Raw genomic sequence first — 17378 nt, forward strand, 5'->3', positions numbered from 1 at the left:
TAAGAAAATATTACGAAACAGATGTTGAATTTTAAAAGTAAAGTCCAAAATAAAGTTATAATTAAACAGTGAATTTTGCACGGTGATACATACATTTATTACCTATCATTGAAATCAAAGACGTGAATTCTGTTGAAATACCTTCTTAATTTGGTACTAATGTGTCTAGTACAGTGTATATCATTTTTGGGTTGAAAAAAAGCACAGCAAAAGTACAATCATGTAAATTTTTTTAAATAGATCACTATATGCGCCAAAAAATAAATGGAATATAAACATCCCATTATGATAACATTTTCTTATGGGGGGGGGGGGTTATCTGCGAAAAATAAAAGCATATCTACACAAAGAGGTTTCCTTGGAGAAAAAAAACTCTTAAAAGTGAAAGTTATTTGAAATAAGATGAATAACTATTTCTAGAAATGGTAAAGGTCTATTTTACAGAAATATTGTATACGTTGCAAAGATGTCGGATTTGTTTTAAATGTACTCTTCGTGTACAAAGTTTAGTGATTTAAAAAAGATACTATTGTTTAAAACAATTTCTTTTAATTTGAAAGATACAGTTCAAAATGAAAACCTCATACGAAATGAGGGTATCTTCATTCGTCGTAACCATAGCTATTTGACAGGACACATAACCACAACGTGAAGAGTATACACTGACATTGCAGATGTATCTCTTATTATTACACTTTCATGTTAAATACTGAAATCTGATTGGTTTAGACGCAGTTGATAATCCGTTCTTTTACCCTCAGCGTTAGCAACACACTTAGCAACAGGTAACACTATATAAATAGTGCCTGTTTGGGAGGGTAACAGTTGAAATTGACACCCGGAGAAAATCATTGTCAACCGACGCGAAGCGGAGGTTGACAATGGTTTTCGAGGGGTGTCAATTTCAATTGTTATCCTCCCAAACAGGCACTATTTATTTTGTTATACTGAATGTCTTCATCTTAAAGAAAACATCACTGCTTTTAGATAGGAATAACGTGAATTCTAAGGGGAAGCGTACGCGCATGATTTTCGCGCATGTAACAATATATAAATAGTGCCTGTTTGGGAGGGTAACAGTTGAAATTGACACCCCGAGAAAACCATTGTCAACCGACGCGAAGCGGAGGTTGACAATGGTTTTCGAGGGGTGTCGATTTCAACTGTTATCCTCCCAAACAGGCACTATTTATTTTGTTATACTGAATATCTTAATTTTTAAGAAAATGTTACTGCTTTCTATAGGAATAACGTGAATTCTACAGCGAACCGTACGCGCATTATTTTCGTGCATGTAACAATTTTTATTGTTATACTTTCATGTTAAATACTGAAATCTGATTGGTTAAGACGCAGTTAATAATATTTACTATTACCCTCAGCGTTAGCAACGCACTTGGCAACGGGTAACATTAAAAAATGTTACATGCGCGAAAATTATGCGCGTACGGTTCGCTGTAGAATTCACGTTTTTCCTATATAAAAGCAGTAAAATTTTCTTAAAATTTTTATAAAAGACATTCAGTATAACAAAATAAATAGTGCCTGTTTGGGAGGATAACAGTTGAAATTGACACCCCGAGAAAACCATTGTCAACCGACGCGAAGCGGAGGTTGACAATGGTTTTCTCGGGGTGTCAATTTCAACTGTTACCCTCCCAAACAGGCACTATTTATATAATGTTACCCGTTGCTAAGTGCGTTGCTAATGCTGAGGGTAATAGAACGGATTATGAACTACGTCTTAACCAATCAGACTTCGGTATTTAACATGAAAGTACAACAAAACGGATTATGAACTGCGTCTTAACCAATCAGATTTCAGTATTTAACATGAAAGTATAACAAAACGAATTGTTACATGCGCGTAAATTATGCGCGTACGGTTCACCGTAGAATTCGCGTCATTTCTATATAAAAACAGTAAAAATTAAGACATTCAGTATAATAAAATAAATAGTGCCTGTTTGGGAGGATAACAGTTGAAACTGACACCCCGAGGAAACCATTGTCAACCGACGCGAAGCAGAGGTTGACAATGGTTTTCGAGGGGTGTCAATTTCAACTGTTACCCTCCAAAACAGGCACTATTTATATACTAGTATATAGTGATAACTCAAATACAACTATAACTTTGAGTTTATTAATCGTGTAGTAATGTGCTATCAAATAAAGATAAAACTGATCCAAACACAATATATTAATCATGTTCATTGGGTAAGGTATCTTACAAAAATCAATTAATATTGTACTTCATCATGGATAGAAACTACACTATTTGTAATAAAACGGAAAACCAAAAAGAAATCAAATGTATAAAGCTTTTAAGTTCATATTATCTGATATGAAATACACTGTAAAATAAAACTATAAAAACTCACAAACATGAAAAGTAACGCACTTGATAAACATAATTCGATAAACTAAATGAAACAAAACAATATTGTCCAACCACGAAGTGAAGGTAATGAATAGAAAATGTTATAAATACTATAATTTCATAACAAAATTTTCAGTCACACATATATATAATAATTTTTAAACAAACTCGTGAATACAACATGTAATCTTACCATCAAAACTGTTAACATAATGCAAAAAGCATGCGAGGCAATGAAAAAGAATTAACAGGAATTCGTAAAAAAAAAAAAAAAAAAATGGATATAACAAGTGGAAATATTTTGATGTGTCGATTTTTGCCAGTAAATTTCTATTTCCCGAGAAACTCTAAAACAACTGTTAAGCATCATAATTCATATTTCAATATGAACGTTATTTTTTGCAGAAGCTGCAATATTCTCGTATTTTATTTTTATGATATGTAATATTAAAACAATTCATGTGTACACATCTTTTGATGATAAAAAGAGTAACGTGAAGCTTACAAAATACAATTAAAAAGGAATACTATAAACAAACTTTAAGACACTTATATTTTTAATACTAAGAAACTAATTACAATAAACTAAATATTACTTACAAAAAGATCACTCTCTCCATAAAATGACCTAAAATATTCCTAAAACTTAGTTCCTGTCCATTCAATTTCATTGCTTAGTCGGTGCTGGTTACCGAGGATTACCAAGGATGCCGTTTTGCGAAAGAAACTCGAAGCGAGGCTCCACAATGGGGACACTTGGGGTAGGTCTTTATGTCCTTTTTAGGGATGTGCCAGCAAGCACTGCATCTTATGCGGTATTTCTTGAATCTGGAATGTCACAAAATATAACATCACTGGCTGGTTAGAGGTACGATAACCACAAATCGTTAACAGTACGAGTATCATCATATAATCATATCATATGTCATTTGCTTGTTCAAGTAACGAGTACCCTATATCATTGGTTGGTTAGTGTTAGAGTACCGTATATCATTGGCTGGTTAGTGTTAGAGTACCGCTATTACTTATTAGGTTTGTTACTGACTGTTTAAAGAAATTTATGGGGTCGGTAAAGTCCATAGAAGGCGAGGCGGAGCCGAGCCTTCTATGGACTTTACCGACCCCACAAATTTCTTTAAACAGTCAGTAACAAACCTAATAAGTGTTTTGATTTGTCGAGGACCTAAAGTTTGATATGTAAACAAACGTTTGTGTAGAAAATCCGTTCAAATAACGTTACGTCCGCCATGTTGCACTATAAATTTTGACGCTTGCCTTTTAAAGAAATTTGTAAGGCAGCCACGTGACGCGTTTCATCCAATGACGTCGCGACATTCTAGTCCGAGGTTAGCGATAGAAAACTGTAAATCACTGGCTGGTTAACATTAGAGTACCATATATCATTGACTGGTAAGCGTTAGAGCACCAGACATCATTGGCTGGTTAGCGTTAGAAAACCGTATATTATTGGTTGGTTAGCGTAAGAGTACCCTATATCATTGGCTGGTTAGTGTTAGAGCACCGTATATCATTGGCTGGTTACTAATTCGAGTAACGTATATCATTGGCTGGTTTATGTTAGAGCACCGCATATCTTTGGTTGGTTAGCGTTAGAGCACCCTATATAACTGGCTGGATAGTGTTAGACTACCGTATATTATTGGCTGGTTCAAGTAACAAGTATCCCATATATCATTAGCTGGTTAGCGTTAGAAAACCGTATATCATTGGCTGGTTAGTGCAATAGCACTGTATAGCATTGACTGGTTAGCGTTAGAGTACCCTATATCATTGGCTGGTTAATGGTAGAGCACTATATATCGTTAGTGTTAGAGCACCGTATAGCATTGGCTGGTTAGTGTTAGAGTTCCCTATATCATTGGAAGGTTAGCGTTAGAGCACCGTATATCACAATAATAAATTAACTCGCCTGATTCCACACGCATTACACAGCGGCGTACCGTCATCTGCATCCCTCCATAGGGGTGTCCGGTGTGTCCCACAGGACGCGCACACCTTCCCTTAAAAGGGCCAAGAAAATGTGCATTTCAGAAGGTGAAAAATGTTGATATCTAATTCAAAATAACCGACAGAACTTTAAAAAAAGCTTTATTGGGAAAAACTGGACACCGCTTAAGACTTTTGGGTTTTTAATTTTTATAAAATTAGCTGGACAATGCATTCATCTTCCTAGGCCCTCTTCAATGACCTGGACGTTTGGCAATCACCTGAGTAATAACTGTCCCTTGGGAAAGGGATTACATTTTCCTCGTCAGAACCACTCACAGTGTCAGCATTGGAGTAGGATCCACTGTTTTTCCGTTTCCTGTTGATCTGGCGCTTGTAAATCTTAACATTACTGAATAAATAGAACATCTCAATAAATATCAAATCATCATAGGGACTTGGACACGATTTGAGATCAAAAATTTTATTTTTATTTTTTATGTATAAAATGGTTTATTGGTGCATTTTAAATGATTGACCAAAATATTAAATGTTAAAGTCAAGTTACAAACGATATACAGAGGTAAGAATTGATAGTTATGTAAACAAAGCTCGAGTCTTATAGTTGTATACAAAAATATAAAATATAAACTAATTCAATATCTTCTTAAATACTATTATCAACAAAAGAAAGTTACATTTGATTGAAATTTACACCAATACAACGAATATGTAAAAAAAATGACAATATTCGAGCTTTGTTTACAAAACAAAGTATTATAATAAACTATGTATCTTGCTTATAACTTTATATTTGAGTTTCAAATTTTGACCTAGCAGTATAAACATTGAAAATGGAAAAATAAAATTTTAAGTCAAATCGTGTCCAAGTCCCTTTAATATGAAGACCACAATTTTGTTTTGCAATCCATAATAATAATCAAGTTCTGTGAACCTGAAGCTGGCAGACAGGGTGAGGCTACAGTTCCTGTTCTTGACTTCTGTGTGCAGTATCACCGTGGCCCCTCTGAAATTCGGATCCAATCTCGGGGCACTTCTGGTCGGTCTGGCGAGTTTCCTCGACCTTTTTATTTGGGGTATCTTGTTTGTTAAGCATTCCAAGGACCCGCTGCCTTTCACGATTGGGTCCAGTTCCTTGATGGAACAACTTTTTGTGTTCGAGGAGTCAAAAACAGCCTTCCACAGCACGGGCAAGTGTTGGGAAATTGGGATTCTATTGGGATATGTTCTTTCGCTTTGGCTTGAGCCGTTTGGGCTTTTTATGCTATTCAGAGAACCTAGAGCATTAGTCATGTCAACAAGAGGTTCTCGTAGGGGAAGTGGGAGCTGTGGATTATTCTGGAAATATTGTAATCGGGAAACACCCGATTCTTTGGAATCCGTGCATGTCTTATCATCTTTCGACAGTTGTAGTACACTACTCCCCAAATCTCTGATATTTACTGTTGGAAACTCGTCAGGTTCTAGTTTAATTGATCTGTATCCTTGCTGCAGTTCAGAGAAGGCGTTAGGCAACAGTGTATCGGAAGAACATTCAGTCGGTTCAAACTTGACTGCTACTTCACGTTCCAACTCCGGGTATTTTATTGGCGGGAAATGGAGGTGATCAAGCTGTAGTGATGATGTGTCCCTGGACATAGATTGTGTGCAGTCATGTAGATAGAGAGCGTCGAATCTAGAAAATAGTAAATTCTATAAGTTTTCATTGTGATTTGGTAGTAGAATGGATGGTCAACATGTGCACGTGCAGCACGTGCATGCCCTGGAATCATCAGAATTCGTAAAAACGTAATATGCCTGGATTTCTTAAGTGTTTCACAACCACGATTTTACCTCCTCAACGGATTATAAAACATTTTGATTTATTCATGATAATGAAACTCTTTGTGCTATTTTCAGAAAAGGAAAATATGGAATATGAAAATTTCTCAAACGATCTAGATAAAATTAATAAATAAGTATATTTAAGTTATAATTTTTATTCTGTTAAAAAATTAAATCTAACATAACTGAATTAAAAAAAATTTTTGTAAACAAATAATTTATCATAATAATTTTAAATGATTAAAGCACAATATTCATAGTGAGTACAAATGTATATACATGTAAACAAAATTTATTATATTCCCTTCCTATTGTATCTTGCCGTCTGCTGTTTCCATCATTGTTATGACGTAGTTGGGCGGGACTTACATGGAAATGGACATGGAAACTTACATGCCCCATCAACTTGATTGTATAGTGATGTTTTCATCAAATATGTCATGAAAGACTTCTAGACAAATTTAAAAAAAATAACCAGAATTACCACAACACAAGGGAAGCGGGCCACCAAATGTAGACAAAGAGTTTTTGTGTATTTCGTGCGCTCACGAGGAACATTATATTTGTGGTCTAAAGTAGGATGTTTGTCATTTCTTCTTTGTATGCAAGAATTATTTAAGTGCAATTAGCAGCGCAACAAAATCGCACGCATCCCATTAGAAAACTCTTACAGATATCTCATGTATGGCACAGCAGCGATGTGAACCAAACACTGTCAATTTCTGTTGTACATTTGACAAAATTTTTGAATGTTCTTCTGATGAAATTTTGTTCTACTAATGTATATCGCTCTTGTCCTGCCAGTATTATAACGTTTAAACAAGTGCGAAATTTGCGAAAGTCAAACCGATATCCTGTGGCTTTGTGCTATTTTGGAAGTCTAGATACAAATACCTTGATTGTGCACATTGATCCCCGAACCTCGTGTGACGAAGTGAGTAGTTGTCAGTGAAGTCTTGTCTGTAGCCCCTGATCGGAGTCACCCCCGGGAAATCGGTTGAAAAAATTGACATCTTTTCTCTGCTCTCCATGTTCACTCCGAAAATCACACCGAACTCGTGGCGATTAAATCCTTGACTGAGCACAATGGATGGGCTACGGGTCATTGCTATTAGTATGCTAATTTACAGGTCAATGGCAAAGTTCCAAAAATAGATCGTACAAAGGGCGTTCGATGAAATAATAACATTTTTGTTTAATGTTGGTTAATTTCGATTAATTTAACTGTGCACGCATCTGTATATGTATAAATATTCAAACAACTAACAAATCAGATGTTAATAATACAGTTAGAAACAAAATGTGTTCGTACTAAATATCTGTGAACCAAAGATCAAATCATGCAGTGTTTTAAAATATGCTCCAAAATAAAAATGACTGAGGTAAAAAAGTTTCGAATGGATCAAAATTTCTAGATTCATCTACCTCAAAAATTCCGATAAGCATCGATGTTGTTTTCGTCCTTGATAATTTAGTTTTCGTAAGAGAGATTTCAAACGCTTTTGAAGAAAGGCAATCGACACTTAGATGTCATCATTTGGCACATTTGGAAGAAATTCAATCCTGATCCGCTGACATCAAGTGCTGATTTACACAAAATTAATTACATTATCGATAAATTGGTTATTTAAACTAAGACAAAAACACGGAGAATGGACCTACTTTATAAAAGAAAATACATTGAGGTTCTAACCAATGACACTGTTAGGTTTTGATACACATACCCTTTGTAAATCAACATATCCCAAGTATTGAACATTTATTAAGGGTTACAAATCGATTTCATGGTAAATATGCTAGTACATTGCTTTGAATGGTTAAAAAAAGATTATCAGATTTGTTGATATTTTAATTGGACAGTATCTTATCCGTCCTTATATTAGCATATTACACGCCTTATCCCTTATCCACACACCTTCTTTCACAGTTTTAAAAAAAAATTTGAAGCAAAAATGTGTCAGCAGCAGTCGCCCACAACGAAATGAATATATTTTAAGCAATATCACATAACAAAGTTATTATGTGAATTTCATCGTTTGCGGACATAGTTAATTAAAAAAAAAACTACTGAGGATTTGATGTTCTAGTACTCTGCTAAGTTTAAAAAAATATATGGGAAAATGCACGTTTTAAGACGTTGAAATTACCCTTGTGAAAAAGTATAATCAGATAGCTAATTATAGATTTCTATTTGTTGGTATTTTTGATTTGGAGAAAATCAGATCGAATAAAGATGTATTTAACGAGTAAATATAATTCCTTTTAAACACAGAGCATGTGCCAACAGTCCTCAGTAAAATATCCTCAGACAATGAAGAATGAACTGAAACCCCTTTTATTTGACTCGCTTGGGGGGAAAACATGGAAACTTGACTTTGGAGGTCTAACACCTCCCACCCAAAAAACAGTCCACAACTTCCAATCCCATTTCAATTATTTAGTAAATAGAAAATACACTGGTATGATTGACGAGGGTATATCAGTTTTATATTGCAAGCAAGCAAGTCTGAAAACGAAATTATTGTCAGGTACTAGTAATGGGCTTCTTATTGCACATGTGTGATCAATTTCTTTTCATATGTGTGAACCTTTTAGATCATTTGATAAACCTTTAAAAACAAGCGTATTCAATTGGTTTAAGAATAGTACTTATTTTTGGCATTATGATCAAGCGAGATACCCCCTCCCCTTCATTGTTCAATTCTCCACCAAAACCAAATTAACAGGTATGCAGTAGTTGATATTGTGGATGCTACTCATTTTATGAATGCAATGGCATTTGCAAGTAAATCATAATATGAAAGGCATTCAATAACACACCAGAGTAAAAGAAAAATCAGCATATCAAGCAAAGTATAATAAAGCAATGTATAGCACATTTATCAGGTAGGGGGAGGGGAACTGATGTAGATGTGAAACACAAATTTAAAGATTAGCATCCATTTTAAACTCTAACAATAATTATACAAATAAATAGAAAACAAATTTTGATGTAAAACCTTTTAATATACAGTTTTTGCTGTTAAAAACAAAGTAACTCTTCACTTGGACAATAATTCACTCTCATCAAACATTCGACTCAGTTTCACGATGTCTTGCTATATCAGATGCCTTCCATCCAAGTGTATAACACTTCATTCCTTTCATTACATGCTTACAATCCAGCTGTACATGGAGTTCTATACAAGTGATAATCAGACAGGGCTGGCATTAATACATGCACATGACTGGATACCTTAATGAGATATAGTTTGGTGAAATTTCATAGAAAGTGCATTATTCACAAAAGATTTAATTTAGTTTTGAATATTAAGTGCAAAATCTGATGCTTATAGCAAACAACTGGTACTTTTCAGCTTTGATATGAAATTCAAGAAAGTTTTGAATGTTCAATGGTTGTGATTTACTCCAAAACAATACATGAACATTGTGCATCAACTGATCTTACAACTCTCACGACCATCTAGACATGAGATTCACAATACGATGGAATTCTACACCTTGCTCTCTCTTGTCAAACACATTTACCTAGATTCGACTTGTCATACAAACATTAACAGGATTAATATTGGTATTCAAAGTACATCCACACACTTTAATAAAATAACTTTGATAGATTAAGATAATGAAAATATCAAGCTTTAGCAGTATGTTCTTTATATTTTATGTCCAACTCCTTTCATTCCATTCAACTACATTAGTATCTTAGTAGACTGTTTTTCCCCAAAATATTCTTTTAAAAAAATTGAAAACATCATGACACAAAACAGGGTTAATATTTCAGCATGATTGCTAGTAACAACATGACTGTGTCAGCACTCCTAGTCACAAAATCAAGTGGTAATTAAACATGTTACACACAATTTGGAAGGTCCGATACAGTCATGGTGGCAAAACGCACCACACTTCCTGCACATGATCATTGCTTTCAAACTACAAGCACAGTTCGCATTTTCACCCCCTGCCAGGGCACTTGTTAATATTGCAGTTGGCAGAACAATCTTTGTTGTGCCATTTCCTGTTGACGATGGAACGGTCACCACCGAGGCCTGATTTGTCAAAGTTTTCCCGAGTTGAGCGTCCTTCTTCATCTGACTGACTAGCTGACTGGCACTGCTGACTATTACCCTTGACACAGTGGCTACAGGAGACTGAACTGTTTTGACAGCAGAGGATGAACCAGGAGCTGAACTTTGTTGAACCGACTCGGAATTACCCTCGGCAGAGCTTCCTTCTGGAGTTGAGGAAGAATCTGCAGTCTTTAATTGAGAGGTGCTAGTTTCCGTAGAGACTGGTTGTTGAAGTTTTAAAACCCTCTGTCGTTGCTGATTCTGGTGTTGCTGTTGCAATAAATACTGAAGATGTTGTTGAGAAGTACCAGCTTCTACACGGTTGCTGCTTAATCCCACACTGGCTGAGCGTGACACAGCCTGCACTTGAACACTTGTGGGGTTAACTTCATTTCGAGGAGGAGCACTGGAGGCTCGAGAGGGCTGAAGCGATTGCATAGTCACTAAATTAGAACCAGGGGCAGAGTTCAAAATTTGTACAATACTGGAATTGCCAACAGCTGTTGTTGAAATCCCAGAGGGGATAAGGAATTTTGCATTTGATCCCGGTACTGTTACCACCCTAGCTGTTGCAGCCTGCGTCTGTAAAGCTGGGGGTTTAGTCACACGCACAACATACTGTCCAGACGTGTCTGCATTTCCAGCAGCAATAGTCTGAAAACTGGAGGATGTAGGAAGAATACCAGATATTGATGGAAGGGATGTTGTCAAATGTTCAGAAGTAAGGGTATTGGCAAACACAACTTTTGAGGCACTTTTAGTACTCTGTGTCAATGGAGATGATGCTGATGGCTTTATATCCTGTTTTGAAATAATAATTTGTTCTGTAACTGAAACAGGAGTATTAATTTTGACTTTGCCATCTGCATTGACTTGATATGAAAGTCCTCCAGTTTTCTTAATCACATCTTTACAGATCTGTAAAGATCTTTTTAACTTAATTCCATCCTTCGTTTCTTCTGGAGGTTCAGGAATATTGGGATTAGGAGGAGAGGAGGGGGCCTTGCTGGGCATATTTCGCTGTCTCCCATGTAAAATGTTTGGCACCTGCCTTGCAACTGTTGCATTTGGGAATGTCAATTTTTTCACAGTTGTTGGGACACTTGGCTCCTGCGGTTTTGCTTGGTTTCTCATTTGAATTTTGGCTCTGGTTTCCGCTTTGATTTGAGCCAGAGTTCTAGTTTGTCTCTCTATCTGGATAGGTATGCCTCTTGCTGCCTGTGTCTGAACTTTAATCTGCGCAAGAGTCCTTGTTTGGGGTGATATATCTAGAGATCCTTTGGGGGGAGAAACATTTGGATGTGATCTTGTAGGAGAGAAGTTCGATTGTTGCATCTGTGAAAGAATAGGTGAGGTAGCAGAGCTTAATAGTGAGACTTGTTTGGGCTGATTCGCACTTGGGCTCACATCCAAAGAAACAGGTTTCGTGATTTTTGCCATCTGATTTGCAGTACACACTTGAATAACTGTCTTCAGAGGGGAATGCACTGTCACACGATTTCTTTTGGATGGACTTTCCCCCTCCTCCTCATTTTTAATATCACTTGATAACGATCTCTTCAATGTCTGACGCATCACACTTCTGTCACTTCTTTCTGTAACAAATTCTGATTTGTCATGAGAAATCTTCAACAACAGCCCACTTTGAGGTGAGGGAGCTTCTTTTACGTATGTACCCACTGGCTGAGAAACAGTTTGTGAAATCTTCTCCTGTTTTATTAATGTTGACACCTTTGTTGTGCCTTTCTTGAGCGATGGCTTGATTTTCATTTTGGGAATTGGAGGTTGGGGTGGGGGAGATGGAATATCAGCCTTAGGAACAACTTGTCCACTGAACCTATTGCAGAAAGAAATATAACTCTGATGTATGTATATAGAAACACATGGCTAAAGTTACACAAAAAATGCTTGTACATTAAAAATATACATCTTAGCAAAACGTTGACTCAAATTAGTGAGTTCATATTTACTCTTAGTCTGTAAAGTTTTAAATCATGAATTAAAAGGAACCAGTACAATAACTGTATATCTCATAAATCAATACATCCTGTCAAGTAACTATTGAGAAAAAAAAATAATTACCTCTTTCCCCAAACTGGTTCAAAGTGCTTTGCCTGAAGTGAAAGCATATATTTTAATACATTTCATTACAAACAGTGCACAAACAGTGCAACGGAAATACATTTACAGCTAATAATGGAGAGTATTTAATGAGTGGAACAAATGAATGGTCCAGGAATGGATAGTGATAATTTTATATGAGTGGATTAAACAAATGCAAACCTTCCAAGGATCCAGTTTGGTTTGTTCCTTTTCTTCATCCTGTTTGAGTCGTAACTGATTCTCTGGAGTAAACTCCCCTATAAATGGATAGCAAATTTGTAACTTTTTTGATTATACACTTACAGACACTGTATGTTTATAAATACATGTATAATGTAATGCCACAGAGAATGTTGCATCAAAGTCTCATTAAAAATTGAAAGAAAAACTTTTGTCTTTTTGACTTATGTTAATGACAGACTTCATTTAGAGGTACGGGATCTGTCAAATGCTGCCATTGTTAATATGACATGAAAAAGATCCAACCTTCTGAGAGTCTCTCCCTCCATTCTTCACAGGCCTTATTGAAGAATTCATTGTTAAATGCAGTTGAGCTTAACCTGAAACACAATCAAGACTGGATTGAAATTCTAAAAGTGACTCAACTTGAAGGTGATTGAGTAAAATGTTGCATTATATGTACAATGCTTTACTGGCGTATGTCAGCTTTTAAAAGAATCTTGGTAATGTAAACCAACCTAAATTTGCTCTCTGATTCAATGACTCTGTCACATTCTGGAAGAAGCTGTAAGAGTTTATGCTCGTAGTGGACTGGTAACAGATTGAATGTGGATCTGCTGAACAAAGCCTACAAACCAGACATAGATTACATAATTACATAGTGCATCTTTCCAGACTTGAATAACTATTAGAGTTACAGTGCTTTAATTGAAGTCTTTTTGAATAAATTGCTTTGGTTTGATGTTATGCTTGGTGTTACATCAATACTCTACCCTAAGGTTTGTGTTGACCAGAATTGAGTCTGGTGTTTCCAAGTCAATACACCCCTCCTTAGTCTGGGCAATTTGTGCAGCATGACTGAGCTTTCTGTTTCTGCTTTTTCTTGGCTATGTTAGAAAAAAGGTAAGGAAAAAATTACTTAAGACAGCTATAGTGTTTACGGTTAGGATCATTACATTCATAGAGCAGAAAACTAAAAAATAAACGCTGTCTGATTCAAACCATTATCAATTTATTTTATATACTAGTATTTAGTTTGACAAATTCCAAATCATAAACACACCTTCATGCTAATGCCCGGAATGCCGGCCAGCATTTCCCTCATGGTCTGTGTTTTCTGGAATCCCGATAAACCGGGAGATTTATGATTCTCTGAGGAGTCACTTTGATTATCGTCCGAGCTGTGATGATTTATTCCATTCTCTAACTTCGTACTTGTGAATGTCTCTCTTGTGGATTCCCTTGGCTTCTCCTCTGTGAGAAAATCAAGACTTGTTCACTGATGTTTATCAAACAATACAAAAAGCATGTTTGAACCAAAAATGCCACACATCTTGAATTTAGCAGTTGTCATAAAGTTTTACAGATATCTTTATCAATTAAGCAGATCCAAGTTATATATACAAAGTAATATCCCCTTAATTCATACCTTCTTTTGGGGGTGGAATTGGCTTAATGATAATTCTCGGAAAGTCTGGACGTTTCTTCTTCTGCTGGCGCATACTCCTCCTAAGTGCTGTGCTCTCACTGGAGTTACTAGTACCGCCATCTGTGGTCTCTGTCGACATAGTGTCTGTGGTCAAGTCTTCCTTTATATTGTCTAGTGAAATCTGTTGGTCATAATTTGATTGTGCTACTGCTGGTAGTGTTGTTCTGTGACCATTTAGAATCTTTACAAACATTACTGGAAATATAAGTAAAATATACTAGTTATATTAAACTAGAAATTTGTTTACAGTGAAAAATGAAATCTGGTGCCTTAGCAATTAAATCATAAAGAAAAATTTTCTCATTTTTTTTATGTAAAAGAAAATTATGTGTGCTTATTTACCATTTTCCTTTTTTGACTTCTAAGGTTCTTTCAATCATACAATGGACTTCAGACAGCAAGGCAAAGACTGTGCAATCAAAACATATAAAACTATTACTTTAAAATGTGATCTTATATTAAAATTGTTAATCAACTATAGGCAATCATTTATGCATTGTAAAAGGGATTAAGAAAAGATTTTTCTTGTTATAAACATTTAAACACCCTTGCATTCTATGATCAGTACACCCACTCAAGCTAATTATTGTCATGCATCTTTTAATCTTAAAATCATCAAGTTTTAATACATCTACATTAATATTCTTTTAACAAGAGGCCCCACAGGCAGATTCATAGGAATCTTGAACCTCTTACCAAGGGGCAATGAATTTCACAATTTATATGGTAGAGAGCTTCATGAAAATCACATCCATATATTTTGATTTTTTCTTCTTCAAATATATATGGGAGTAGAGAAGAAGATTCTCTAAGATTACAATATGGCCATATCGGCCCCACCTTAGGGCCTAATCCTTTGACCCAGGGGCACTAATTTCACACTTTTTGGTAGAGGACTTAATGGAAATCATAACCATGCATTTAAAATTTGGCCTTTTTTTTTTGGGGTGCATATTTTGCGCTACCCATGAGGCCCCAGAGGTTGTAAAGTAATAAATTTCGCAATTTAGATTCCTCCTCTCCTAAAATTGCTTCCAACCAAATATGGTAAGAATTGGCCTTGTGATTTCAAGAAGTTATAAATGTAAAATTGTCGACAAACCACTCGCATCATACAACTGACAAAAACCAATTGAAATAAGGTCATCTGAATGAATCAGGTGACCTAAAAATTGGAAAACATGAAACTTCATACCATTAAACCATAGGCACAATATACATGTAAAACTTCATAAACTGCAACTTCTGTGAGATGTTGAACAAAACAGAGGCAAGTCAACCAAACAAAAGCCAACTTTTGCTGAATCTGGTAAGGTTGTGAATAACTGCTGAAAATCTATGGAGAAATCAGGTATCAGTCAGTATCTGAAAAATACAAAGACCCAGAAATCAGATGACAGTTGACCTTCAAAGTTTCAAACTCTAATAAAAAATTGGTTTTGAAACCTTTACATTGTTCAATTCTGTTTCTCATTACAGAAAAGACTAAGACAATATCCCTTACAAGCTGTCTCTAGATATTGTTGAAATAAGTTGTCATTGATGTGACCAGTAGGTGCAAGATATATAATATTATACCACACTTTCATCAATATATCAGGCCACACCAATATAATTTCTTGTTCACCAGACCCTGTGCACTTGTATGATAATAGAAGTGAACAAACAATATTATCATTAATTTCCTGCATCCAGTACGTTCAGCACTGGTTTCTGTTATATTCCCGCTCTATTTTTCATATTTTAATTTATAAATCAGAAACAAGCATAAAAAATATAACCATTCGGACAAGTTTGGCTTACAATAATAAAAAATATTTTTAGTATTGAATCGCTCGCCTGCTCGTACTTTTTTTCATTACATGTCTGACGAACAAGAAATTATATTGGTATGCATAGCATAGCATGCTTAGCATAAAAAGTGTAACCATGGGTCAGTTAAGAATATTTGCTGTAATATTAGCAATTCGAACATAAACTCAAGTATGTGTTTTGTGAATAAAATGTCGTTGTTTATTCTTAAAATAAAATAGAAACTCAAAATTGATGTCCTAAAGAATATTGGTATGTGAAATATATATGTCTAGATTCCACTAGCAACCATCTAAATTATTATTTTTCAGTGTATATCGAAGTGAGGATTAATGGTAACACGTATATATATGAAAATCTGTGAATGTGAGGGTTGAATCAGAGATAGTAAGGCCTAAAAAAAATTCTTCCAGCCCAGGGCCGTTTTGTTTTCAGAAAGTTAGTTCGATCATTGATTGACTGGCACTTATCAATGTTAATTGCCCCTAATCTTTATTAAAAACTTAATTTCCAATGCTTTAATTGAAGGTAATTTAATTAAAAGAAATTAAAGTGGAAACCAGATAATTTTCAATAGGGCTTCAATCAAGAAACACGACTAGTTCTAGATGGAAATTAAAACATTAACACAAAATAACTGATCTTTTAGATACTGAAAAAAGTATTCAATTTCATTACTGGTAGTCAACTGATAAACAATTAAAGAGGAAATAAATTTTTTTGGAATCGCTTAACTCTCTTCAGCTATTTTCGAGGACAAAACTTTTATGTTTATCATATGAAACATGACGTCATAATGTAGTCTGAGCATGTGACATTTAGTTTACTTTTTGCTTATGATTTGAGTAGGCAATCAGGCGGATCCTACTGTGTGCATTTCAAATAAATTTTTGTTCTACAAAAATACAACTGCACTGTGTTTAATCTGCACTCGGTCCAGCGGTCACACCGCTTACATATTATATGAAAAGGATATTATATGAAAAGGATATTTAAGAAATCAAACATAAAAGCATCAGATGCAACACTTTACACAAGGCAACAAAGTGTACAAGCCACATGAAATATCATGCATTAAGGTGTGTACAGGATCAAACATATGTTGCTATTTTGCGTTTTCACGTTCGACATTCATTCCAAAGTTGTAAATAAATTTTCTAACATGAACCTTTAGTAAAATCAACTTTTGCATTCAATCAAAATTATAAAAACTATCACAACATCACTCAACAGCATTCTCACAGTTAAAAAAAGTACACATGAATACATGAAATAACATCTTACAACTTAAGCTGCTTCAACCCATATTCTTGTTTTCTTCTTTTTGAACTGCTTTTTTCTGCATTGGTCAAATGATTACATTGTAAAAAGGTAAATTAACTTTCAATACAAAAGAATTTTTTATCAACATCAAGCGCCATTTTGGAAGGTAAATCTGCCAAAACGTTTTACTTTATGCGGATAAAAATGGAAAGAGGACACTTTGATAAACTATTTTAATTTGATACTGGAAAAATATTATAATAATTTCAATACATTGTTACATATGGTA

The 17378-nt window shown here is 35.0% G+C and overlaps 2 protein-coding genes across 2 annotated transcripts; both read right to left on the reverse strand.

The window, feature by feature from the left end:
- Positions 1-2121: 2121 nt before the first annotated feature.
- On the reverse strand, positions 2122-7293 carry LOC105340741 (uncharacterized). The gene is made up of 5 exons (XM_011446922.4): positions 7067-7293; positions 5283-6023; positions 4609-4739; positions 4311-4401; positions 2122-3208 (listed from the first exon to the last, which is right to left on the reverse strand). The coding sequence occupies exons 1-5, from the start codon at positions 7276-7278 to the stop codon at positions 3079-3081; spliced, it is 1305 nt and encodes a 434-aa protein (XP_011445224.4). The 5' UTR covers positions 7279-7293; the 3' UTR covers positions 2122-3078.
- Positions 7294-9157: 1864 nt separating this feature from the next.
- LOC105340740 (putative Polycomb group protein ASXL3) lies at positions 9158-17271 on the reverse strand. Its single transcript, XM_011446921.4, has 11 exons — positions 17111-17271; positions 15210-15379; positions 14357-14423; positions 13955-14209; positions 13589-13779; positions 13299-13412; positions 13044-13153; positions 12832-12905; positions 12526-12602; positions 12325-12356; positions 9158-12079 (listed from the first exon to the last, which is right to left on the reverse strand). The coding sequence occupies exons 4-11, from the start codon at positions 14205-14207 to the stop codon at positions 10006-10008; spliced, it is 2925 nt and encodes a 974-aa protein (XP_011445223.3). The 5' UTR covers positions 14208-14209; positions 14357-14423; positions 15210-15379; positions 17111-17271; the 3' UTR covers positions 9158-10005.
- Positions 17272-17378: the final 107 nt, after the last annotated feature.

The sequence above is a fragment of the Magallana gigas genome, chromosome 7 (genome assembly GCF_963853765.1).
Source record: "Magallana gigas chromosome 7, xbMagGiga1.1, whole genome shotgun sequence".
Lineage (NCBI taxonomy): Eukaryota > Metazoa > Mollusca > Bivalvia > Ostreida > Ostreidae > Magallana > Magallana gigas.

Bases quoted from the DNA above. Each gene is read 5' to 3' on its own strand.
- LOC105340741 (XM_011446922.4), bottom strand. From the start codon at position 7,278: ATGACCCGTAGCCCATCCATTGTGCTCAGTCAAGGATTTAATCGCCAC. The intron at 4,740-5,282 runs GTTCACAGAACT...CTATTTATTCAG, and splicing joins ACCCTGTCTGCCAGCTTCAG to TAATGTTAAGATTTACAAGC. The intron at 3,209-4,310 runs GCGAGTTAATTT...GTGACATTCCAG, and splicing joins TGTAATGCGTGTGGAATCAG to ATTCAAGAAATACCGCATAA.
- LOC105340740 (XM_011446921.4), bottom strand. From the start codon at position 14,207: ATGTTTGTAAAGATTCTAAATGGTCACAGAACAACACTACCAGCAGTA. The intron at 12,906-13,043 runs GTTGGTTTACAT...ATTGTGTTTCAG, and splicing joins GAATCAGAGAGCAAATTTAG to GTTAAGCTCAACTGCATTTA. The intron at 12,357-12,525 runs GTTTGCATTTGT...CTTTCACTTCAG, and splicing joins CCAAACTGGATCCTTGGAAG to GCAAAGCACTTTGAACCAGT.